Source organism: Tasmannia lanceolata, unplaced genomic scaffold (assembly GCF_043159265.1).
Source record: "Tasmannia lanceolata isolate RefF3 unplaced genomic scaffold, GAP_Taslan_0.1 ptg000007l, whole genome shotgun sequence".
In the NCBI taxonomy this organism is placed as follows: Eukaryota; Viridiplantae; Streptophyta; class Magnoliopsida; order Canellales; family Winteraceae; genus Tasmannia; species Tasmannia lanceolata.
The window spans coordinates 12,109,094-12,135,781 of record NW_027518684.1 but is presented as its reverse complement, the minus strand read 5'-3'; the positions used below and the strand labels follow the sequence as shown (position 1 = coordinate 12,135,781).

General features: G+C 39.2%; 1 protein-coding gene, 1 long non-coding RNA gene and 1 other non-coding gene across 4 annotated transcripts; 1 reads left to right on the top strand and 2 right to left on the bottom strand.

Annotated features, from left to right (window-relative positions):
- The first annotated feature begins 405 nt into the window (after positions 1–405).
- Positions 406–15,801, top strand: LOC143881913 (WAT1-related protein At5g64700-like). The gene is made up of 7 exons (XM_077385255.1): positions 406–578; positions 664–726; positions 12,116–12,232; positions 12,731–12,965; positions 14,128–14,286; positions 14,833–14,984; positions 15,252–15,801. Exons 1-7 carry the CDS (start codon positions 406–408, stop codon positions 15,385–15,387), a joined length of 1,035 nt encoding a protein of 344 aa, XP_077241370.1. The 3' UTR covers positions 15,388–15,801.
- LOC143881916 (uncharacterized) lies at positions 6,814–10,135 on the bottom strand. 2 transcript variants are annotated; one of them, XR_013252041.1, is made up of 5 exons: positions 9,891–10,135; positions 9,681–9,786; positions 9,574–9,595; positions 9,334–9,470; positions 6,814–7,094 (listed from the first exon to the last, which is right to left on the bottom strand). It is a non-coding gene; the product is annotated as an uncharacterized LOC143881916 (long non-coding RNA). The 2 variants fall into 2 exon arrangements; XR_013252040.1 differs by having other exon boundaries at positions 9,334–9,786.
- A 10,387-nt stretch (positions 15,802–26,188) lies between the features above and the next one.
- On the bottom strand, positions 26,189–26,387 carry LOC143882364 (U2 spliceosomal RNA). The gene has a single exon (XR_013252205.1). It is a non-coding gene; the product is annotated as a U2 spliceosomal RNA (small nuclear RNA).
- Between the last annotated feature and the right edge of the window lie 301 nt (positions 26,388–26,688).

Here is a 26,688-nt window from a genome sequence, read left to right as displayed (position 1 = left end):
CTCGCTGCCCTATGAAATCTCACTGACCTCAATGATTCCCTCTCACCCTGGTTTAAGAGGGATTCCATGAAATTTACTTTCATTGTTGCCAAACATGAATAAAGCCGTTTGTAACATTAAAACCCAATATTTTAAGCCTAAAGCATCTACGTGTCTTTCATTGTGCTATTCATAGCGTAGCTACTAGGGTTGCAAATGAACTGAGTCAGATCACGAACATGTTTGGGTTCGGCTCATTAAAAGCTCGGCTCGGGCTCGTTCGTTTACTAAACGAGCCGAACCCAAGCCCAAAAATTAGGCTCGTCAAATAAACGAGCCAAACTTGAGCTTTGTATAGTTCGTGAACTTTTTAGGCCATATAAATTTCATGTTGCAACGGTAAAGCAAAGGTCATAGTGAAGAGTGATGGATACAATGAAGCTCTATCTGGCTATTATTCTTATACGATTCATTTATGCGGGCATGTTTATACTCAACAAGGCTGCAATGAACAGTGGTATGAACAACTTGGTGTTCATCTTCTACAGACAAGCAGCTGCCACCCTCTCCTTACTGCCCTTTGCTATTATATTCGAAAGGTAAATTGATCATTTTTTTTTTCTTTTTTTTTGTATGGTATTTCACCAGGGATGAAAACATGAACGTCGTGTTTTTTATGTTCAGAAAAGAGGCTCCACATCTATCTTTCGTAGTCTTCATGAAGATGTTTATGCTTGCATTATGTGGGTAAATTATGCACAGATATGCTCTGCTTTTTTTAATTGGGATTCTGGTGAGGAAGTTTTGAGATTTTAGGTCATGGGTCTTTTAGGCACGTACTCTTGGTTTTCGGGTTTTGATAACCGATTGGGAGTCCAAATTGATTATTGGAATCAAAATAAAACATAATTTTGAGTCCAATAACCAGTTTTGGACTCAGAAACTATTCGACAGCTGCAATCACAAATGACACCAAACAAATGGAGAAGAGAAGAGGAAACACAAGTGAAAAACTGAGATGAAGCAACTTGCCACCCAAAGGAATTCACCAAAGGGATAAGAGCAAATAAAGCAAGAAGAAATCCTTCTTTTTCAAAAGCCAAAGGCTAAACTTTATTCAAATTCTCTGCAAAAGTTCCTTCTCTACAGCCCAAATAATCATTTAAGCAGGCATGGAACAACCCTCCAGCCATAGGTGCATTTCCAAAGGCTTGAACAACATTTCCTAGCCTGACAATACAAGTTCCTAGAGAAAAGGGAGTGGAAAGGTAGATTACTTTGACTAACTTATAAGGCTTTTTAACTAAACTTAATGGGGGTCTTTGGGACTTGATAGAGCATAAATATAACTTCAAAATTAACTTAAATCATAGCAAAAAAGTTTAGATTAATGGGCTGGACTGCAGGCAAAAAGAAACCCAAAACTGCTGATATTCGTATGTTGCAGGCAGCTTCAACCCTTCTCAGAAAAATAGCCATAACTCACTCCACGGAACTCCGGTTCATGAACCGTTTGTTGCTTTGGAAAGTAGACTAGTAGATCTTTCCAACCATGTATGGTTTGCTATTTTTAAAGCTCTGAGTAAATTCAGTTTTAACCCACAAGATACCCCAAAATCATGGACTGCAATTGTTTTTTGGACATTTAAACTTGGGCCCTAGGCCTTGTGGGCCTCAGTGAGATTAGATTGAGGATCCCTCTGAGGTAGCTCAGGCGTCAACAAATTACCATCCCTGTCATCACCTTCGTCTTGGCTGTTTTGTTGAGGTGCATACATATTATTACCATTGAAGTATAGATGATTAAATAACACCAATTTTAACAGCTTAAAGCTTGTATTATAATTGGTTTCACATGGAATCAGAGCTATTGCCACAGCTTAGTTATGCTTGTGAAGTAATTGGTTGTTACACATAAACATATATTCCTTAAGATGGGGAGAGATAATTATCTACATGATTCTGTTAGAGAGAGACAGCATGAATATTTCCACCCCTTCTGGTTACTTCCTAAGAAAAACTGAACGTCCACTCATTTCTTCATGTGTGGGGAAATGATTATTACAGGATGAAATTTGTGATGCTGAAGAAGGTGTCCGGGAAAGCAAAAGTTGCAGGTACTGCAGTGTGCTTGGCCGGTGCAGTGATTGTTGCTCTCTATAAGCTGGCCGTCATTTAAAACCCTTGAGCAATCTTCATTCTATTTCACGTCAAGGAAGCCATGTCCATCAAGTATCACAGGATCCTTCCTCATGTTCACTGGCAATGTATCATGGTGTTTATGGCTAGTGTTATAGGTATCCTTCTCTTGTAAATTCTCTTACACGTGCACAAGAAAATACGAAGAAGGCACGAATCCCCATAGAATCTTTTACATGGTTTGGAAGTGGGGGTGTGCAGAGAACTTGCTTATTTTTACAACAACTCATCTCACGACCAGATTGGGGATAGCAAGAACATTGATTTTTGGAATCAGCCGTGGCATCCAAAAGGAACTCTTGCCCATCTCATACCCAGAAATTGCACTGACAGTTCCCTAAGCTCAATCACCTGGCTATCCCAGATCTATAGCAACGGAACTTGGCACCCTTGTCTAGATAATCCATCTCTCTCCGAAGAAACAAACTTTCTCATGGAAACACTATTTACAAGTGAATCAGGCAACATTCCAATCTGGATGCCTACTATTGATGGAAGCTACTCAACTAAGAGTGGATGGAATACTATCCGTGATCACTCCCCGAAGGTCCCTTGGGCAAAAACAGTCTGGATGAAATGCTTTGTTCCTATGTTTTCATCAACTGTTTGGAAGGCCCTCCAAAACAAGCTCAGCACTAAGGATCGCCTAATTGCTATGAGTCTACAAGTTGACTCTACTTGTATCCTTTGCAAGGCTGAACCAGAAAGCATTAACCATATCTTCTTCCAATGTAGTTTCTCTGCATGGCTCTGGCGATCCATCCTTTGGAGAATTGGCATTAGGAGAAAACCTCTCAAAAGTATCACGGAAGAAGAAAAATGGGTCAGAGAGCGTTTCTTGGGCGACAGCCATCCTGCAATCACCATCAAGTTCGCCTTCACTGTGGCTGTCCATAAAATCTGGGCTGAAAGAAATGCTAGAATTTTTGCACAAAAATCAACCCATAAGAAGTATATCCTAAATGACATACTCTTGACCACAAGAGAAAAGGTAAACAGCCTTCAGCTGAGTAGTGAGCACACTGAAAGGGACACCACAATTGCCAAAAACTTCGGATACAGATTCTTTGGGCAACTCTGCACCTCCAAATGATGCACCTGGGACAAACCAGTTGAAGGAGAACCTAAACTTAATACAGATGCGTCCTTAAATGATGATTGGGGGGGGGGGGCTTGGTGCATCATCAGAAACAGTGTTGGAATTGTTCAGGCCATGTTATCTGTTAATGTAGAATCTGAACCAATTTACGAGTTGGAGATGCTAGCGATTGAAAAAGGTGTTGTCATGGCTAGAGTGATGGGTCTTGATCAGATTTGGACCGAGTCTGACTCAAAATTTGCTGTAGATGTTGTCAAAGATAGAACCAAAACTCCTTGGAAAAAGAAAAAACTTGATAGAAAAGCTTTCTGTGGCCCTCTCGCTGTTCAGAAAATGGCACATTTCTCACTCTTGGAGAGAAGGGAATAGAGCTGCTGACTTCCTCTCCAAGAGGGATTGTGTCTGAAACGGAACCATCATACACTTGACCAAATCCCTCAGCCCCTTCTTGAGATCCTCCAGGAAGACAGAGAGGGAAAGATCTACTATCGCACATAACTGATGTATCCTTAATTTTGGTAATTTTCTGTTTGCTGTTTTTGTTGTTGGGCGATTAGCCCCTTCCTGTTGGCCTTAGTGCCCCCATTTGTAATTTTCTTTTTCTTATCAATGATATTTGGTAGGGGTCCTGCCTAATCCCAGCTTAATCATAAAAAAAAACTCATTTCACAACCATTTTTCCTTCTCTTTCAACATACCCGATTCTTTCTTCTTTCTTTTTTTATTTTATTTTATTTTTTTATGGGTAAGCTGGGGTTTAACGGGGACCCCTACCAATTTATTAGATAAGGAGGAAGATGGTACGATAAAAGCACAAAAACCAACACTAACTCGGAACATATGAGTTAGGGAAAACCAAGGCTCGGCCTCGGCACATATGAGTAACAAATACTGAGCCTAAGAGATCAAATGCTCAATACTTTAGAATTTCATAATCAGCTAATTTGGAAGGGGTGTATTGAGCTCTTTGTGATCGTTTTGGCCAAATTTTCTTGTGAGCAACTTGTTCTGCATTGCCCATTTTCATCCTCATTTTTCTTTTCCTGTGCCTCACCATCTTCATCCACATCCTCAACTTCAGGGTCCAGGCATCAAGGATGCTGAAGCTATTGATAGTGGTGGATGGGTGGAGCCGGATTTGATCCAGAACAGAGTATGGGTTGGACGATTTAACGACGCCAGCATCAGCCTTTCCTTTTCCCGTGATAGATGGATCCCCATTCATGGTTGTGATTTTGCTAATTTCCGTAGCTTCTTCTATTTGGTCTTTCTCTTCCTTGTCTTTTGCGTCTTCCATGTGGATTGATTCTTTCCTTATAACCGGTCGCCATTCCTTCCTCTGGATTTTTTTCATTCTTCATTGGGAGACTTTTAGGACACATGGAGTTTGAATGATTAAAAGACTTACATTCCGTACATGAGGAGGGCCGCCATTCATATTCTATTTCTTGGTGATAATTTCCCAAAGAGGTCTTGATATCAATATGATTTGGGAGATCCACACCTGCATCTACTTCAACACAAACTCTCGCGTAACTCAGTCTACGGGCCTCAGAGGAGTATCCATGTATAATGGTTTACCGATCTATCTTGTAATTTTGCTCAAACAATGGGCAGACCAAAAACGCAAGTGCAATCCAGGATATCTCACCAAAATCGGCACTGTAGAGAGAGATAATTTTTCCAATGCAATGTCAGGAGTCCTCCATAACTGTAGCTGTTACCCTCTAGAATTCTTTCACAATCCTCACAGTTGTTGAATTTAAACAGGAAAAAAGCCCCATGTAAGTTGAACATGTAACTTCCATGGCCGAGAGAGGTGATCTCTCAAAGCTAAAGCTGGGAAGTACGGCCTCTCTTTCCGAGAAAGTAGCCTATGAGAGATGTCTGCCATCTCTTATCGTTTTCCTCCAGTTCTCCATCTTCAAATTCCATTTTAGAGTTATCTTCTTCTTCATCCTCCACGAAATCAAGCTTGAGAGAAGTTTTGATGTCTTTATTTTCGAATAGAGAGCTAGAAGGCTTACTTTGTCTACGTTCTTTTTGGCAATCATTTCTGATGGGGCAAACTGTTTTCTTCCCGCTCAGAGATCAGATTAGGATTTTGGGCAGGAAGTCCCCAGCAAAGACTCCACATTCAATGCCTGCTTCTGAGGGACACTTTTTTTTTACTTTTCCACTGCATTAGGCTGAAAAGAGTCTTTTCGGTGCAGATCTAGGATGGCAACTCTAGGGTTCGTTGGGCTCGAGGATTTGCCACTTTCCTGTTCAGCCCTCGTCTTCAACCTCCGGACACCCTGGTTTGGGTCAATCGAGCGTTCCTCCGCGATCTTCTGGGTTATAAAATCTACCATTACTGGTGGAGATGGTGCTCGTTTTTCAATCTGGGTCGGTTTGTGATTTCCTCTTAGATCAGATTGTTTCTTTTTCTTCTTTTTTCCAGATCCTGAACCAAGTCTGGGTTTGCTTATTGTTGGTTCGACAATTTCTTCCCCGACTTTTGTTGGAGAAACGTTGACATCTTTCCCTTCATAAGGATGTTGAATCCGGGGTCAGGGGGCTTCGGGGGAATCATAGCATCCATGGGCTTATCAAGAGGGGACTTGTTGTGATCCATTGGAAGCTCTCCAACAGACCCAATTCTTTGGCGAATCATCGTGGAAAATACACCTTTATTGTAGGAATTTTAAGAACTTCAAATAATAAAAAACAAAGAAGGATAGAAGAGGCTTGTTGAAAGAAGAAAAACGCTACTTTTTTATTCATTCTCTATTCACGTCAAAAACACTCAAACGTATATATAGAGTTTCTTCACTCACTGTCTTAAAAAAGACCCACACGTCGTACTCTTTATGAACTTCCATCCTTATTGTTCTTGGACTCTAAAACATCTATTTGAAGACTACATAAACTATTAAAGAACTAGAGATAAGTCTTCTAGAGAAAAGACTTCTAGATACCTCAAATACTAGCTAGAAAATAAAACACGTAAACACAAGCAACCCTTCAATGTGCAAATAAAAAAAAAACACTTGGGGGTGGGCCCCACTTGTTGAATTAATAATTCCAACATTTATTTGGTGCTCCCACTACAAGAAACATTGCTATTAGTCTCCCTCACTAAATTGGGTTGCTAATACTAAAAATGCCGTCGCTAATAGTCTCTAACGACCCAAATTAACATGAGCGTCACTAAATGTTTCCCATTAGCAACTCATCAAACCGTTGCTAATGACATCATACAACTGTAGCTAAAGGTTTATAGGCAACCAAAAAAGACAACCAAATCAAGCATTAGCAACGTAATATGTTGGTCACTAATAGTGATTATTAGCGATAAGAATAAATCCGGGATGCTAAAACTCTACTAGCGACCAACATATTGTGTCGCTACTAATAATTAGATCTTTTTAGCAACCAAATTAATTGGGTAGCTAATACTCAATTTTAAGATTTTTTTTTAGAAATTTTATTTTATTATCCTGTTGCACCTACACCTGTACAATATATATCAAAATATCCAGTCATAACACACATTCAATATTAAAATTGAAATGACATATATCAAAACTTATGAAAATATCCATACTCATTACATACGTTCAATATTAAAGTAAAAAAATTAATTGTAGCCATGTCCATACACCCAACACCTGTTAAAACTCCAAAAAAAAAAAAAAATGTCATTATTCATGTATATACATTATGAGTTCTAGTACTCCTCATCCTCATCTTCTCCATTAACATCTTTTTCATCATCATCTTCTCTGTCACCATCTTCTCCACCATCAACATTTTCTCTTTGCCAAGTTGTTGACTGCAAAAAAATGCGAGTAAAATAGAGCTAAAAATAACATCAGTTCATACGTGTAGTAGCCACTTGTTAAAGCCACAGAACAAAACAATTTGTGCAAATGAAATGAAAAGAGATAAAAGCATTTGTACTAAAAATAAATAACTTGTGAATAAAAGAAAGCAAATGTGATCACATTAAAAAATACCCAACAACGACTAACCTGTAGGTAATATGTTGACAGGCTCTTTTAAACATATCTCTTTCACCCGGAACATCTCTTCCATCTATCGCTCTTAGCTAAGGGTGTCAATTTTGGCTCGGGCTCGGAAGCTCGCTCGAGCTCGGCTCGAATCCTTAACGAGCCGAGCCGAGCCGGCTTGCCAGGCTCGTTAAGCTTAACGAGCCGAGCCCGATTTAGGCCAGGCTCGGCTCGGCTCGGCTCGTTAAGAATTTAATATATTTAAATATATATATATTATATATTAATATATACACTAAAAGGGTTATCCAGGTAGTGAAAGGGGGAGGCAAAATATGTCACTTCATTTTTGGAACCCCATTTGTTACTTGGACCACCCCCAATAGTGTAAAAAAAGTAGTCAAATTACACTAGATAGGGCTGTCCAGGGAAGATGAGGGGTGTGAACTTAATATAACCCGAGCTCGGTAAGGCTCGCGAGCCGAGCCTGGTTCGAGCCCGAGCCGAGCTTTTGAGCTTAACGAGTCGAGCCGAGCTTGGCCAAGCTCGGCTCGGCTCGGGTCGTTTACATCCCTACTCTTAGCAAGCTGCATGACTATTAGATCTTCTCTTCCTCTGTCTAAAATTATGAATTAAAATCAAGAAACAGATAATAAAAGAAGCACATTGATGGGCAGAGTTATTATAATTCCCAAATATGATAGTGCCCATATCCAAGCATAAAAAAAACTAGGGAAATTATATCAGCACCATCATATTTTGACATTTGCACTAACCTATCTTGCATATCAGTATTCAAAGCCCAACAAATGATCCCTATAGTTTCTGTAAGAATTATCAATATTAGCATGTTTTGATATTAACACTCATATGTTGTGACATCAATACAAATATCATAACATGGTTGGGTTGGATAGAGAAATGACATCAATACTACCATGTTTTGATATTAACACTCCCATGTTGTGACATCAATACAACTATCAAAACATGGTTGGGCTGAGGTGGGAAATGATATTAACACTACCATGTTTTGATACTACCACCAAGGCAGCTTATCTTTTAATGTATAAAGAATTGTCAAAAGGGTTATTATAGTTCCAAACAGGCTCTTACAAGCTAAGTAGAAAGAAAAGATAAGCTGGAGCCATGCAACTAGCAAAACATGATTTGGCTAATAGCATTCCTCACCAATTAAAAAGACAAACTAGAACCGTGCATGTGGCAAGACATGGTTGTGCTGATATAATTCCCAAAAAGGACAAAAAGAAAAAGGGGTTCTCTGATTATTTATAGATGGAGTTTAGGGACTTGGATCATGGGTATGATCCAACCACCATGAACTTGATTAGCAATCTAATGACGTGAGAAAGCCCAAACCATAAGCAATAGAGGTAGTTCACAGACCCTATTCTAACGTGATATGCATCCAAATTGACCATGAATTTAATGTGTGTGTGTGTGTTTTGGGCTCACAAACAGTTGTCAAAATTCAAAACAAACATGGCTTAAACATAATTTTGACTCCAATAATGTGTTTTGACTCAAATTCATTTCCCAAATGCAAAAGAAACAGGGCCTTGGTAAGCAAAAGCAAGGTCTGATTGACATAAAACCAAAATCGATTCTCTTTTTGTCATTGTTGATTCCCTTTTTCTAATTTAACATCACTCCCAATATCAAAAATATGTTTATTCGGATATAAATCCCCAAATTGCAAACCCACAAACCCACCTCACAAACCCAACTCTGTCAAATATATCTTTACTGAGGAGATTCTGACTTTCTAGAGGGATATCAACAAAAAGCATAGCAGTATGTTTAAGAATGCTAAACAAAGCACAAAAAAGCACAACAACATGTTTCATAATGCAAATGTAGTTAATTAGAGGAAGCAGCTCATTTCAAACGTGTTATCCATTTACTTTGAAAAGGATACACCTACCACATATAACCCAGGCCATAGAAATCTTTGAAGAGTGGCAATGGTTCATATTTAATGGAGTTCAAAGGGGTGATATGTTGCATATTGCAAAGAACTACAAGGGAGGAGTGCTTTACCTCATCTGCAACCTATTGTGAGATGACCACCTAAAAAAGCCCAAATCCCTCAGATATCCGATGGTAATATGGAGGCCTCCCAACAACATCAGCAGAAGAAAATCAGCATCATCTCCCCTCTCTGCCCAAAACAGAAACTAAAAAAAAAAACCATCAAGAAAAAAAGAGAGAAAAAGGGAGAGAAAGAGTGAATTTGTGAAAAAGGTTTAGAGGGAAAAGGATTTAAATGGATACCCTAACCTGCTACAGAAAGAAGCCCTAACTGCCAAAAAAAAAACATAAGAATCTCGTGTACACTAAAAAAAATGAGAGAGAAAGAGAGAAATGGTTTAAATCGATAGACTAACCTGTAAAAGGGAAAAGCCCTAACCTGCAAAAAAAAACACCACTAGAATCTTATACACTAAAAAATGAGAGAGAAAGAGGGAAAATGATTTAAATGGATACCCTAACCTGCAAAAAAAGAACCTCATTAAAATCTCAAACATTAAAAAATAAGAGAGAAAGAGGGAAAAGGAGATAACGATGGGATGGGAGAGTGAGAGGGAAATCCCCACCTAAAAACCCCAAAATCAGTGGTCGATGTCGAGGGAGAGAAGGCGCCCTTGTTGGTTACGTGTCGAGGAAGAGAACCCTTCCCCCTCTACGGCTTTTTTTCTAATAAAAAAAATGCAAAAAAGCAGTGAAAGAAACCCAAGGGAGAGAGAGAGAGAGAGAGGGGTTGCTTTTGTTGTATTCAAATATCATAGCCTCTGATTTGGGTGGTTGGATGAAAATTTAGGCGCCACCTGATTTCATTCAAATTCCATCTTCTAAGGTGGGAAACTTAAAATATATGAGAAATTATATGCTCGTTTGCATGCTAATTTTAAATTCGTCGTTAATACTCTTGCGCCAAAAGGCGGCAATTTTGGGCGCCAAAATATGCACTTTTTGCATCCACTTATTAGCTACCCCATCAAAAACCGTCCGTAATACACTTATAACGGCCCAACCATTTGTCATCGTTAAAAGTGTTATTTGCGACCCTAATTTTAAATTCGTCGTCACTTGTTGCAACCAAGTAGTACCTACTATTAAGCAACTCGTCGCTAATACAACTATCAGCGACCCATTGTTGGAGTCGTCGCAAATAAAAAAGTATCTTTTTAATTTGTGGAGACGACATTAGAAAATGGGTCACAATTAGTACTATTAGCGACCTCTTTTTAATTGGGTCGCTAAAAAATGGTTGCTACTACTACCTTTTCCTGGTGTCCTCCTAAGGTAGTTCGTGTTAAAGGTAAGAAGTTTTTTGATACATCTGTAATTGTGCCAGTAGATTTCAAGAAACGTGCATAGTGGAGTTAGTGGTTTGTGGTTAGGTATGATGTGTTGTAGTATTGTTGTTGGTTGTTTTGCAATGTGTTTTATGCTAATGGGTCTGTAATGGGTAAGTTTATGCATGTGGTGACAAAGTAGTGGTGTTATGTGTTGTAGTGTTGTGTCAGTCGGTTAGTATAGTTTTTAAGTAGTGGTTGTATTGTTTAATTACCAAATAGCCTTTTGTATTTGAAGGACCGTTATCTAATGGAATGAAAAAGAAGAGAATTTTATAGAAAAGGAAACTTTGTAGGAGAGTCATGGTTCCTCTCGAATTTGAACCCGGTCAACCTCTCTCCCCCTCATTTCTATTTTCTTTTTGTTTATCTCTGTTACGGCCGATTAGGCATGTAACATTTTTTTATATTAATGCTTTAGTTTGATTTCATAAATTTGTTATATGCAAGCAAATTCAAATGATCACGTCCATTTTCTTTATTTTTTATGAAAATATGGTTGTGCTGATAACATTTCCCTATAAGTATATACAGCTTTCGAATCCCATGTGATGTGGTTCTCCATCTTTACCTTTTTAACAACTTGTGTTTTCCAGAGTCCTTCCTCGAGTCTTTCGATGGAGGGGATGCAGCCTTATCTGGTAGTCATCCTTGTCCAGGCCATTTATGGGGTCATGTTTCTGCTCATGAAGGTTGCACTGAATCACGGCATGAACAGCTTTGTGTTCGTTTTCTATAGACAAGCGACCGCCACTGTAGTCTTAGTGCCCATTGCCATTATATTTAAAGGGTAAATTATTGAAGGGAACTTCATTTTTTGTGAGGAATTCTAAACTGAGGGGCGCCCTTGCAAAAATGGGGTGAAAGGAAAGGGCGCCCCCATTGGTTATAAATCACCATCATGCATTTATGATGCCTGAAAGTTAAAGAGCATTAAATGCATTTTTGTGATTTATAGCCAATTGGGGTGCTCTTTCACCCTTTTTTGCAAGGCCGGCACCCTTCAGTTTAGCGAACTCCTTTCTTTTTGACTTCTTTTTTCATTAGTTTTATTTTAGTGGGTCACTATGAATGATTCCATGACCCTATTGGCGCATTGTTGCTTGATAAAAACCTCTTGGTGTCTGGGGATTGTGATTGTCTAGGAAAGACGCTCTGAAAGTGTCACCGGCTGTATTCCTGAAGATGTTCATGCTTTCATTATTTGGGTAGGTTATCCCGTGTGATACCAACTTTAATTGGAATCTTTCTGGAGCCTTCTGCACTGGGCTGCCCTTTTTCTTTTCTTTTTTTAAGCTGGTACCTCCAATCTCATGGTTGAGGGACAAATCTCCTCACCAGGCCATAGAAATATTATTTGCTCAATATTTCAATGGATTTCAATTGATCACCCCTCTTGTTGTTTGTAATTTCTAAGGAAAACGTTCAGTTTTCCTTGCAAATCTAATAATTTTAAATTGTAGGATTACTGGTGCTTTGAATTTATTTGGTGTTGGCCTCCGTTACACTTCATCAACATTAGGAGCTGCATCCTTTAATACCCTTCCTGCTACAACCTTCCTCTTGGCTGTTTTATTGAGGTATGTAGTGTGTTTTTACTTTAAAACATGGTGATTTTATTCTTAGAATGTATCCTTTTTGGTTGCCTTACGTAGGGACTAAATCTCCATGACTTGCAAATATCTATTAGACCCTTGCCAACTAGCTAAATAGCTTTGAATTCATAAGCTTGTTGATAACCCTCAGTATCTTATCAAGTAAGAGAGATCATGTGATTATGATTACTCTAGGATGTTAGTTTAGAGAATGTTAATAATGGAAAGCATGTCTGTAGATAGCAGAATGTACAAGTTTTTAAACATTCTTCCTATGCACAACTTTATGTGTGCATGTAAGTATATGCATGATTGTGTGTGTTGCAGCCTAATGCTCACACCATAACCGTATTGAATTATACGGTATGTGTACAATTCAGATTTTCCCATCTATTTCTTTGGACGTAAGTTTTTAGTAAAACAAATTTTACACCCACTTAATTGATATCTTTTGTTCATGTTTGGGGGATATATTTCCCACAGGATGGAAGTTGTGAAGCTGAGGAGCGTGTCTGGGACAACCAAGGTTGTGGGTATAGTAGTGTGCTTGGGCGGAGCAATGAATTATGCTTTTTACAAGGGCCCTCGTTTACTTTCATGGAGCCATCATAATTCTGTTGCACATAAAGGCAGCCAACATTCGAATAAGACTTGGATAACCGGATCATTCATCTTCCTTGCTGCCAACATATTATGGTCTTTATGGACGGTGTTACAGGTAACTTCTTTCAGTCATATATACTAGAAAAAAGGCAAGCACAATTGCATTAAATAAAGTAGGAAATGAAAAATCAATCAAAGTCTAGATGTCCCAATGATACACGATTCATAGGCTGTGTTGCGTGGATTCTTTACCCCCTATGCGGAATCTGTGTCAAGAATTGGACATAGATTCGTGTGGGACACATCTAGATTCTTGTCGTAGCAGTGTCCCGCATGAATCCTGATTTTCATGAATCTAGAACATGGTTTTCTCTTTTAAAATGCAAATCATGTATATTTCCATCGACTCCTCTCTTAATAAAAACATTTATTTCTCAATCTCAATCCTTAAAGTTTTTATGTGTATATATTATTTAAATTTAAATTTTTTATTTTTATTTAATAAAAATTATCGAATCTACGGATCCTACTTTTTGGGGGGGTTTGCAAAATCCGACCAATCGAATCTGTGTCGGATCCCAATACACAAATTTGGAAGCGGCAATTGTCATTTGAAAGGAAACACCCCCAGCCAAGAAGGACACCTTTTCTCTCTCGGCAAAACGCTTCGAAAGAAGAACGTCTCGCCAAGTCCCACGCACCCCCTTTCTCTACGGATCCTACTTTTTGTGTCCATGGATAATGTTGCCATCCTACTTTTTGTGTCCACGGATCTTGATTTTTTTATGGCCAATTGCCCTTGATCTCAACCTCATCAGATGATTCTAGGCCATTGGCCAAGCATGCTAAAAAAATATGTTTTTTATCTTTTAGTTGTTGATTTTTGCATGTCTCAATACTGCTAATGACGAGGACCCATTGGGTCTCTATGTCATGACTTATCAGATCAACGGTCTGGATTACTAAAGATATGCCTTGTTTAGTTTAAATAATCTTAGGGCGAGGATATTGTCACTCCTCCTGCATTATGCATGCACCCCCTTTATAACGTGATTTAATGTCAAAAAGCGTCAAAGTTGCTCACTTTTCACGTCAAATCACGTTGTAAGGGGAGCGCATGCATAATGCAGGGGGAGTGAAAATATCATCTCAAATAAAGACGAATTTTAATGGCATCAGAAGAGGCACTAAGACCTTTTGGTCTCTATTTTTTTACAGTGAAGAATCATATAAGCTTTTGGTGTAATGAATATGGTGTGCTATTTTTTTATACACAGGGTCGAGTTTTGAAAGAATATCCTTCGAAGCTCCTCTTCACCGCAATGCAGTGTTTTCTTAGCACCATCCAGTCCTTTTTCGTGGCCATTGCCTTTGAGCACAACTTTTCTCGATGGAAGCTCGGTTTCGATGTTGGACTTCTCGCCGTCGCATATTGTGTATGTCACTATAATAAATCCGCTATGGATTAATCTAGAGAAAAAGAAATCTTCATCCCGATAAACTGAAGAGCACCCTTACAAAAAACAATTTACATGTCCATTGCACCATCCCAGCAAAGTTCACTTATTATTCCTTCAAATATAAAATTTTCTGTAAAATAAATGCACTTTGCTGAGATGGTCTAATGAGAGCACCCTTGTAGATGATTTTTTCAAGGGTGCACATCAATTTAGCATTCCTCCTATTTCTTATATTTTTACCTTAAACGGGTCAATAGACAATGCTACAAGTAAGATGAATAAAAGTATGAATACTAATCTTAGGAGGGCACCTCTATCTAGAATGCAATTTTCAATGTAAAACAACCCTATTTACAGATAAGAACCAATTTTGATGGTAATGCAGTGATTTCACTGGGACTCCTAGTTTAGGGTTTATTATAAGGAAAATCTGCAATCTATAAGAGATTGAAGATAGTTTCATTTAGTACCAATTTTCAACAAACTTATTTAGGCAGAATTTAATATAATTGTTGTTGACAGGGGATCGTGGTCACCAGCATAACGTTCTATTTACAGGCATGGATCATTGAAAAGAAGGGCCCGGTTTTCTTAGCAATGTTCACTCCATTGTCCTTGGTTATTAACATCATTTTGTCTATGTTTCTCTTAGGCGAAGTGATTACTCTTGGAAGGTACTTTAGATTAACTAGCTCTTTCAATATTCATAGGCCCAATTGTAAAATAGCTACGAGCTGAGGTGGGATGGAGAGAGACTTGAGAGGGCACCTTTAGGCTCTTTTCATGCACCTTTCACTCCCACCCTCTCAAATCTCTCCTTCTCCACACACATCTCACAAGTGACCACACTAATATTCCATGAAACAATTTTTCATTGTTGCCAAACATCCTCTAAATAAATCATCAAAAATTTTCTATATGATTTTGTTGTTTTTTGGCAGTGTTTGTGGGGCTGTATTGTTAGTGTGTGGCCTCTACATTGTTCTTTGGGGTAAAAACAAGGAAGAAGGCAGAAGTGAAATACATCAAGAAAGGCAGATGACCGTATTGGAGAGCACTGCAAGCGAAGTTGTATGATGGCATCACCACTTCCAGCTCATGATATAATCAGAAAAGAAATAGCTGACGGTGTTCTTTTTTCGGTGGACAAAAAGATACACTCTCTACCAAAGAAAATCTTTGTGTACTTCATATATCATTACATCATTAATGAGTTGACAAGAACAACCATATTTTTGTTGGAATTATGAAATCAAAATTTATGATGTCTTAGAAAGTTTATGTCAATGTAAGAGTATAATTAGTACTAGGCTATACTATCCAACAGTAATCAGAAGAATAACAATTGGTTCTGGTTCTCTTCTATTACTAAGTGAAGATGAAATAGTCAGTTTACTCTGCAACTCCTGCAAAAGTAAGCAGGTGAAATGGCTTTCCGCCAAATTCCCAACATGTAAATGGTTCATAAACCTTTATACGTTTAGGGTGTTATTATAGCAGAAACAAAAATTCATTTTGTTCTCCTTGCATTTGGATGTTTAATATTATTTAGATTGTTCCACGGGGTTGGCTCGGCTCGGTTAGGCTCGCGAGCCTTACCGAGCTCGTTAATGGGCCAATTGGGCCCCAAAATTCTACATATTTTGGGATTTTTTGGACCTGTCTTGTACAATCAAATGATTCAAATTAAATAATTTAAGGGATTTAGGGTTATAACTTATAAAATTATAAATATAATATATATGGTGTATATAATATATATTTAAGTATAATAAATTCTTAACGAGCCTTAACGAGCCAAGCCGAGCCGAGCTGAGCTGAGCCTGGCCTAGCTCGGGCTCGGCTCGTTAAGGATTCGAGCCGAGCTCGAGCCCAAACTGACACCCCTATTCCAAGAGTATTATATACACGGACTTGAATTTTTCTTCGGGATATTTTTGTGATAGAGGACTTCTACCAATACAGAAATCCTTTTTTCTAAAAGACGAAATATTTTATTTGACACGTGCATAAGAAAATAAATGAAGAGGGCACGCGGATATGGTAACCAAGAGTAAAACTGATGGGAGAGACCAACAATCAGAATGTGCCCCACGAAAAAGCTGGAATTGTCAATGGGGGTCACAATTTTGAAAAAATGTTAAAAAGGGTTGATAACCCCCTTTTGAGAGTTTGATAAGCCCATTTAGAGGGTTGATAACCCCCTTTTACAGACTTAATAGCCCCCATTTCGTCACTCTCTAACATTTTTTCAAAATTGTGTCCCCCATTGGCAATTCTAATTTTTGTGTGTCTCCCATCGACAATTTACCCATAATTTAATTGACACCTGAGAGAAACGACAAAAGGGACGACTTGGATTGGCAGCCAGCTTGAATCTGGAGGTCGGACAACTAGACGTAAAGACAACTTTCTTACATGATGATCTTGATGAGGAGCTTTACATGGAGCAGCCCGAAGGTTTCAAAACCAAAGGAAAAGAGCATCTCGTGTGTAGACTAAAGAAGAGTTTATACGGGGTCAACCAGGCACCAAGACAGTGGTACAAGAAGTTTGACTCATTCATGGAGAAGCACCGCTACAACAAAACCAATGTAGATCACTGTGTATTTGTCAAGAAATTTTCAGACGGTGATTTCATTATCCTCTTGCTTTACGTTGATGACATGCTAATTGTTGGCCATGATACCGGTAAAATTAGCAAGCTGAAGAAGGAGTTGAGCAAGTCCTTTGCCATGAAGAACTTGGGACCGGCGAAGCAGATTATTGGAATGAGGATATCCCGAGACAGACAGAACCACAAGATCTGGCTATCTCAAGAACGGTATGTTGGAAAAGTTCTCGAAAGGTTCAGCATGAGAAAAGCTAAATAGTTTGTTCTCCACTTGCAAGCCACTTTAAGCTCAATGTGAAACAATGTCCTTCAAGTGAGATGGATAAATCGGAAATGGATAAAGTGCCTTATGCATCGGCAGTCGACAGTTTAATGTACGACATGGTATGCATAAGACCTGACATTGCTCATGCAGTTGGAGTTGTCAGCAGGTTCCTCTCAAATCCTGGTAAGGAACATTGTGTAGCAGTCAAATGGATACTCAGGTATCTTAGAGGTACATCCAGCATTTGTCTATGTTTTGGTGATGGGAAAACTGTATTACAAAGTTTTACAGATGCAGATATGTCTGCTAATGTGGATACAAGAAAGTCTACGTCAGGGTATCTATTGACCTTTGCAGGGGGAGCTGTATCGTGGCAGTCCCGATTACAAAAGTGTGTTGCCTTATCCATCACAGAAGCTGAATACATTGCTATAACAAAAGCATGTAAGGAGGTCCTGTGGATGAAGAAGTTCCTACAAGAATTGGGCCAGATTCAAGAGAAGTATATCCTATACTGCGATAGCCAGAGTGCAATCCATCTCAACTTAAATTCAACGTTGCACTCCAGATCCAAACACATCATGTGAGATATCACTGGATACGAGATGTGTTGGAACAAAAGCTATTAGAGCTTGAGAAAATTCACATTGATAACAATGGCTCTAACATGATGATAAAGGCCCTACCCATAGAAAAGTTTCAAGCTTGCAGAAAATAAGCGGGCTTAACCGCCTCCCCAAATAGGTCATGAGGGGAGATTTGTTGAAGTTGGTCCCTCCTATTTGGAGGTTTTCGCCAGTGTAAAGATATAATAAAATATCAAATATTGAATGATTTGATGAAATTTGAGCGGGACAAGCAAGAGTTATTTTTCGGGTTTTTAAATGATGATGGCAATGTAAATAATAACGTATTGAATCGCATGTGCGATATCGTCGTATTCCGCGCATGCATGTGAGAATCTTACTCTTTCGGTGAACCACGCGCGAAAGTCGATTGCTTTCGGCGCGTGCATTGCAAAAGTCCGAATTCGGTGAAGATTTTTCTTACAACACATGCATGAAAGACTGGCCATATATGGCGAATGCATACGTGATTCCTGCTTTCGCACAACTATAAATAGAGCAAAGGCAGAGGCAGAGGCAGAAGAGTAGATCAGAGTGATAACAGCAGAAGCACAAGCGAAGTGCACTGCAGAGAGAGAGAGAGAGAGAGAGAGAGAGAGAGAGAGAGAGAGAGACGCAGTTCTCTGATAGCTGTGTAGTGAGAGCCCATGTGTGAGGGAGTGTTAGCTACTCATAGCCGTACACTGAAGGCACAAGTTTGTATGCACTCTGTAAGAGACCCACCTACAAGTGATGTTGTAACCCATTATTTACTATAATGAAAGTTTTCAAGTGGACTACGGTCCCGTGGTTTTTCCCTTCACCCCGAAGGGTTTTCTATGTAAAAATTTCTTGTGTTATTTGTCATTTATTTTTCGCTTCCATACTTTTTATCCCATTTATTTTTCAAACCTTTAACTCGAGAAAACTTTATCCGGGCCTGTAATTCTGCAATAGTAACCCTTTTCCCAATACTATTGATGTTCCGTGGTTCTTTATGCTTTGTATCTCTAGCCCCATGACTCCCTTGGTCATGGCTGCTTCATTTTAATTAGACCTGGCAAACGCGATCCGTGCCCGCGGGTCGACCCAACCCACCTGCAAATTTCCAGGCAAGGGTCGGGGTTTTAGTGACCCGCCAAAACCGATCTACGGGTGACCCAACCCGCAAAAACACGGGTCGGGTCGGGTCAACCAGCGGGCACTCGCGATTTTTTGGATTTTTCTAAACATTTTTTATTTTAAAATAGAAAATGAGATCAAGGGCTAAGAGCATCTCACTTTTTGAGTTGGAATAGTGCACTTCTGTTTGGAAATCAGCCCTTCTACTAGCATCTCACGTTTTGAGGACTCCCAACTTCCACAGCTCAGGAGCATTACTAATTTACTATGCATGAATACACTCCCTATTTTTCAAAATGGATGATTGGAAGGTACATCCCACACCTTAGGATGATCCAAACCGTGCATTTGATGGGCCATAATGTAAATAGGTTGTGCCCAAAAAATCATTAGCAAAGGATGATTCTAGCCCTCCGATCTAAAGAGGGACTGACAATATGGAAACTTCTATAGATCGAACGGTTGAGATCGTCCTATGGCAATGATTTTTAGGGCATGATCTATTTACGTTGTGGCCCATCAAATGGACGGCTTGGATCTTCCTATGGTGTAGGCTGTACCGTCCATTTTGAAAATTAGGGGGTGAATTCATACATAGAAGGGGGTGAATTTATCACCGCCCAATAAAAACTCTGTTTTGGAAAAACATGTGGGCAACCCGCGGGTCGACCCGACCCACCCGCACCGGGTACGGGCCACCTGGTTGCTGACCCGTAGGAGTGCGGGTTATTTTGACCCGCACCAGCATGACCCACGACCCGACCCACCCGTTTGCCGGGTCTAACTTTAATATATTTTTACCATTAAAAAAAAAAAAAGTGAGTAGAGTTTTGAAGTATAAAATGATTATATAACACCGTCTCTAACAACTTAAGCTTTTAGAGTAATTGGTTGTTTTCACATGGAATCTCTGTTTACTTACCAAAAACAAGAAAGAGGCACATCGGGTGGCACAGAGATTTGTGGGGGTGATGAGTGAGATTTGATGGAAAGTACTGGAGGACAAGGACAAGGACAACGAAATATCTACTCTAAAACGGGAGTTTTTTTTCCCCTTATTTTTGAATCCCATCTCATTCTTTCGTCACTCACTGCCCTATGAAATCTCACTTTCACTGACCTCTATGCTACCCTCTCAGTCTCTCACCCTGGTTTAAGAGGGATTCCATGAAATTTATTTTCGTTGCTGTCAAACAAGAGAGGGATGATTTACTTTCGAAAGCCTCAGTGAATTTGCTGTCTACACAATCCTCTTTTATGTATTTCTCTGTTTAGGATTGGTGATCTCCTGTTGTTTGTATATTGTTGTTTTTCTTTAGCCCTTGGTGGCTTATAGCAGCATGCTAAGTTAGGTCCTTGGTGGCCCGTTCTCTGTATTTCTCCGTTTCTTTTAATATATCTGGTGGGGGTCTTGCCTAACCCCAGCTTAATCATAAAAAAAAAGAGAATAAAACCGTTTGTAACATTAAAACCCAATATTTTAAGCCAAAAGCATCTACGTGTCTTTCATTTTCTCTGTGGTATTCATAGTGTGGCCACCAAGCATAAAATATAACAGGATCAACTTAGGCCTGATTAATAGTAAGAACCTTTTTAGATACCACTAAGTTCAATTTTTAATTACAATTAAGAATAGAAAGAACCTCTTTAGATACCACTAAGCTCAATCTTTAATTACAATTAAGATTATTTAAGGTTAATCTTAACGGAGAAAAAACCAGCAGCAAAAGGAGCCCGGGTCCACGCCACCTACCCGCATTAAGTCATTCCTTTAATGCTGTATTTTTCATTGCCTTTATAAGGAATGATATATTCGTTCCCTTTCTTCCCTGGGCCACCCCCTTGTAGTGTAAAGCTGGTAAATACAAGAGAGCGGGAGGTCCAAGGAAGAAAAGGGGGCAAATACTTCACTTCCCTGTGGTACTAATTTCAGTTGGGTGAAGCGGCTCTAATGGGGCATCCTTGTGGCTGTGTTTTTGCAAGGGCGGCATTCAGTTTAGCATTTTTCTAATTATGATGACAAGTAGGGGTGTAAACGAGCCGAGCCGAGCTTGGCCAGGCTCGGCTCGGCTCGGTCAGGCTCGGCCACGCTCGCGAGCCTTATCGAGCTCGAATTATATTAATTTTACACCCCTCATCTTCCCTGGACAGCCCTATCTAGTGTTTTTTTACTACTCTTTTTACACTAGGGGGTGGTCCAAGTAACAAATGGGGTTCCAAAAAAGAAGTGACATATTTTGCCTCCCCCTTTCACTCCCTAGACAACCCTTTTAGTGTATATATTAATATATAATATATATATATATATATATATATATATATATATATATATTTAAATATATTAAATTCTTAACGAGTCTTAACGAGCACATCCCTGTCGCTCACTCATGGGAGGAAGCCCTTTGATGATCTTCAAGCCCATATTGTAATCCAAGGGGCAATAGAAATATAAATAGTTTAGAATTCAAGACATACTGACATTCAGCCTAGAGTAATGCATAGTTTAAAATTCAAGACACATTATATTGAGCCTACAAAACTTCTATAGAGCACATTTATTCCATAGGACTCCCTCAAGTTCATTTACTCGATACTGCCGATTAAGATACGATTGGAATCTTACACTAGATCGATTGTCTTTTTGCATCTTGCCTTAATTATTAGCAATCCATGGTTCGTTAATGTAAAAAGGAGGGGGAGCAACAAAAATATAAAGAAGAACAAAGAATCCCAATATTCTTTACCATTATTATGTTAAAGAGTCTACGCAGACTCAGCCACTTAGCTACATGAGTTTGAGTCAAACTAGGAATCCCAATTTGTTTAGAAGTTTGGTAGTTTTGTGGTTCTTTTAGAACTATAGTTAGACGTGGACGTGTGGTCCTTGTGATGGTGATTAAAGCTATAATTATAGTTGGATTTTGGTTAGTGGAGTTAGACTCTAAAATGTGAGTGTTGTGTTGTTTAATCTTTTGAAATTGTATGTTGAAGAGAAAAAGTTTCTCTCTACTTTTGCTTTGTGGTTACTAAGATGTGAGTGTTGTGTTGTTTAATATTTTGAAATTGTATATTGAAGAGAAAAAGTCTCTCTACTTTTGCTTTGTGGTTACGTGAATGGCTTTGCTTTGATTTCTTCTTCAACACATTAAATTTGCTTGTAAAATCCTATGTGGGACCCTAATAAGCTGTTAATTAATAACAGCCTTTTGCACCCATGAATCTAACAACGCCCTTCAAGTTCGTGTAGATATCATACTCTCGGAACAATCTAAATAATATTAGACATCCAAATGCAAGGAGAAGAAAATGAATTTTCCTTTTTTTCTAAAAGACTAAATCTTTTGTTTGACACGTGCACAAGAAAATAAATGAAGAGGGCATGAATCCCGATATGGTAACTGAGAGTAAGACTGATGGGAGAGACCAACAATCAGAATGTTCCATGTGTACAAAGAAATCACTCTTTAAGTGAGTTTCCTAAAACAAAAGAACAAAAGAGAATCTAGACTCACAGGCGGCCTTGCAGAAAAAGGGCGGCAAAGGGCGCCTGCATTGGTCAAATCTCATTTAAGATGGCATTTAAAGTTGAGATTTTATATGATGACCAGGTGCATAGCCCTTGCTATTTTGATTGTCGGGCATCATATAAATTCTCTTTAAAGTTAGGATCCTAAATATCTGTAGTGGAATTTGACCAATAGGGGTGCCTTTTGCTCCCTTTTTTGGAAGGGCGCTTGTGAATCTAGCAATCCTGAAAGAAAAATGTTCTAATTTCGTCTTAAGGAATGATACACTGAAGGGTGCCCTTGCAAAAAAAAAAAAGCAGCAGGCTTTTTTTTAAATATGGGTTTCTCTTCTTTTTAAGGGTGACCTCATTGGTCCAAGACTCCAAGTCATATTGCAACCCGCTAGACCTGCTTATCTGGTTTCTCTTCTTTTTAATATAGGTTTCTTCTTTAAGGGATTTGCTAGCGTCCATCGCAGAAGGCATTTCACGGATGGCATGTTGCATATGAGAGCAACCACGTCATGAATGAAGACAAAATCTGCTGAAAAGTCAGCCCGTGTGGCAGTTCTAACATGCAACAGGCCATCCGCGAAATGCCTCCCGCGAATCTGTAATGTACGCGAGCAAATCCCTCATTTTAATATAGCTTTTGCTAATGAGCCCCTTTGTTATGGTGTATTAGGAAAGAAATCTTAAACATATTTTTATAAGGGAATTGATAAATGCGCCCATTTTCATTACATGTAATACCCAACTGCAATGTAAAGTACATGGCTATCAAATCCGTTGAATTCTTCTGACGTAAAGTACATCAGCCCCTCTGCAGTCATTGATATACTCTGCTATTGGGTGTCCCAAGTGATGAAAAGGGCTGCATATATCATTTCCCTTTTATAAACAGGTGTAAAATACTGAGAGTACGTGTAAAATGATTGTAACATATCTTTCCCAGTGCACTCGTTAGCTAGATCCTTTTAATGTTAATTTATTGTTTAAGTTAATGCCCCTTTAACGTTGCAGCCCACACCATAGGATGTTCAGAACCGCTCATTTGAGGGGCCTCATCATAAATAGGCAGTGCCCAAAATTTCCACAAGTGATCCTAGCTATCTGATCTATAGCATATTATGTAAAACTCTATGGTCGGAGGCTTGGTATCATCCTATACGGAAATGAAATTTTCACAAACCATCTTGTCTTTTAGTATTTTAAGAGCGGTTAAAAATATTTGACTACATACAAAGGGAAATGGTATCAGCACAACCATATTTTGATATTTTCACAAACCATCTTGTATTTTAGTATTTTAAGAGCTGCCAAGAGGTTATTACATTTCCCAAAATGTTCTCACAAGTTAATTAAAGAAGAAAAGACAGCTGGGTTTGTGCAGATATCATAATATAGCTGCGTTTACATCATTTCCCTATAAATGCATAGAGAGAGTAGCCAGAACAAATGCTGGTTAGAAAAAGCAAAAAAGGCACCCCATTGATAAAAGTCAAATTTCGCAATGGGGCATGACACCCCCTCTATAAATTCACATTTATCGTGAAGAAGGGGCAATGCTTACCAACGTATTTCTCACTCATATTGCAAGTCTCCCTCTCACGGCCATTTGTCCTTCCGCCGAACAACACAAAGGTAAGAAGTTTTTTTTTTTTTTTTTTCCATTAACTCTTTACTTTGACTTCATAAACTTGTTAAATGCAAGCAAATTCACATGGTCACATCCATTTTTTTTTCTGCTAACATATATCTATATATCTTTTCTTTGAAGTTTTTTTTTTTTTTTTAAATTTCTTCTTGTTGATTTATGTGATTATTACAGTTCTTGTCAACTACTATAAACAATATCTTTACAAAAATGCCCTATTTCTTTGACTGTTTTCTCACCGTATAGTGGGTTTTTTTTAGGAAGAACACAGAAACTAGGGATATGCTAGTGTTCAACTCAAAAGCCATTTTGCGGAACGTTTGTTGCATGAGGGAGCCGCCACATACTCTCACTTTACAACAGATATTGTCATTATTCATGAGGTGGCTGCTCTCTCATGCAACAGACGTTCCGATCAGCCAACTGTCCAATTTGTCCTTAATTATTAGAAATAGGGAATTTGCTAGCCTCCTTTGCATAAGCACCTTAGGTCCTTCACGCTCCGTCCTTTTCAAGTGATGACAGCCTCGTATGTTGACTTTTGCTTTATTCACCATGGCTGTCATCACTTGCAAAGCATGGAGCGGCAAGGTTCTTCTGCAAAGGAGGGTGGCAAACCCCTTAGAAATATGGTACATGGGCAGTGATAAGCTGAGGAGGGGAGATGAAGGCCGGGAGTCGGAGAGAGAGAGAGAGAGAGAGAGAGAGAGAGAGAGACTTAGGGTTAGGAACACAGGGAAAGAAATGAAATTGCGTTGGGTAGCCCTATTCCCGTATCGCTTTATTATTTTCATTTCCGAATGGCAATACTGAAGGACGCTTAAATCAGGTTAGGAAAAGCTTTAGTACACAGAGTTGATTGAGAGTTAGGAAAAGCTTAAATCATACTTTTGCTAATCTTAGAAAATTTGGAATAAAAAAAGACCGCTTTGCATGAACTTGGTGGTGACAGTGAGGAGAGACCCGACCCGACCCGAGAAACTATCTCAGGTAGGGCCGGGTTCAAGAATCATGGGTTTTTCACAAAAAAGCCCGACCCGACCCGAGGTTGTTGCTTGGGTAGGGTAGGGTTCTAAAAAACCCCACCCGTTCGACTCGAGTTGCAACCCTACCCATAACCGAACCATATATAATCGGTTCCCAGAAATTGGAACCAGAACCGAACCATTTATTTTTGGAACCGAACAAAACCGGAACCGAACAGAGCCAGAACCAAACTTGATCAGTTCGGTTCGGTTCTAGGTTTACCCAACCTTTGACCAAATGGAGATATTTTGCCTACTCTTATATTTTTCCTAATCTTCTCAATAGAGAAAATTTTCGTGTGGTTTTCTGCTCCATGAACTACTAACAATTATATTGGTTTTCAATCAAATATTCATCATTGCGTCCACTTCAAATTGGCATAAGAGCCTCAACAATCTATGATTTTGGCAGGTTTTATCATCGTTGGCCGTGGGAGAAGATCGAATCCAGATGATGTTTTGGGACATTTGGAGGGTGCAAATTATCAAGGGTTCATGGGAAAGGGGGATTTGCTCCAATTTTTGTCAAGACACCGAACAAGTATTCCTAAACTTGTAAAAGTGGAAGAATTTTCTGGCTAATTGTACAAGATGTAGAGGTTAACACAGCAGTACAATGTCTGAACCCCTCTAATATCCAATGCAGAAATCAAATCAAACCAATTCCTCAACCTGTATATCAAGGTCAAGTTCCCCAAGAACCAATCTTTATGGGGAGGGGGTGATTTTATCCGTTAGGGGGCGCAGCATGCTCAGTTCTCTGTTCTAGGAACCAAACCCTTAACCGAACCATATATAATCGGTTCCCAAAAATCTGAACCGGAACTAAACCATTTAAAATTGGAACCGAACTGAACCAAAGTGACTGGTTCCGTTCGGTTCCTTGGCTTGGATCCGAACCATGTCCACCCCTAGCAGCCACCTTAGATGGATGATGTAATCAAGAAGACAAAATCTGCTGAAAAGCTAGCCGGTGTGGCTGCTCTCACATGCAACCAATAGCCAGCCGCGAAATTCCTTAGAGCTATGGTCCCTAGTAAATCCCTATATAATTTAATTGACACCTGAGAAGAAAACGTACGACAAAAGGGACGGCTTTTTTTTTTTGATGGGCTAACAAAAAGCATCCCCCCCACCACGCACACCCCCACGCCCCTCGCCCACCCACACCAACACAAAATATTAGGTTAATATCATGTGGTTCGATGGACCACGTATCAGATATTAAACCGATAGGAACAGATACTACACTTGATCTTAGCCAAAGGGCCGATGGACACGGATTTGATTGAATTGACTTGAAAAGGAATATGAACATGAGTCTTCGGAAAAAGGTTGGTAGTCCTCAGGTTACTTAAGAGGAGAATTTATATGATGGTTGGCCGTGAAAACACGTGAAGTCTAAAAAAGTGGAAAAAGTAGGTACGGCCCACTTTTTTTTATCCAAACCATTCATCTGTTGGGCACAACGTAAATAGGTTGTGCCCCAAAAATCAGTTCCATAGGATGATCCTAACTCTCTGATCTGAACTAATCTGAATATGGAGATTTCCGAAAATCATTTATGGAATCTTCTACCGATCGG

Coding starts and splice junctions, on each gene's coding strand:
- LOC143881913 (XM_077385255.1), top strand. CDS start 406: ATGGATACAATGAAGCTCTATCTGGCTATTATTCTTATACGATTCATT. Junction 579..663: donor TTTGCTATTATATTCGAAAG/GTAAATTGATCA, acceptor TTTTATGTTCAG/AAAAGAGGCTCCACATCTAT. Junction 12,966..14,127: donor CTTTATGGACGGTGTTACAG/GTAACTTCTTTC, acceptor TTTTATACACAG/GGTCGAGTTTTGAAAGAATA.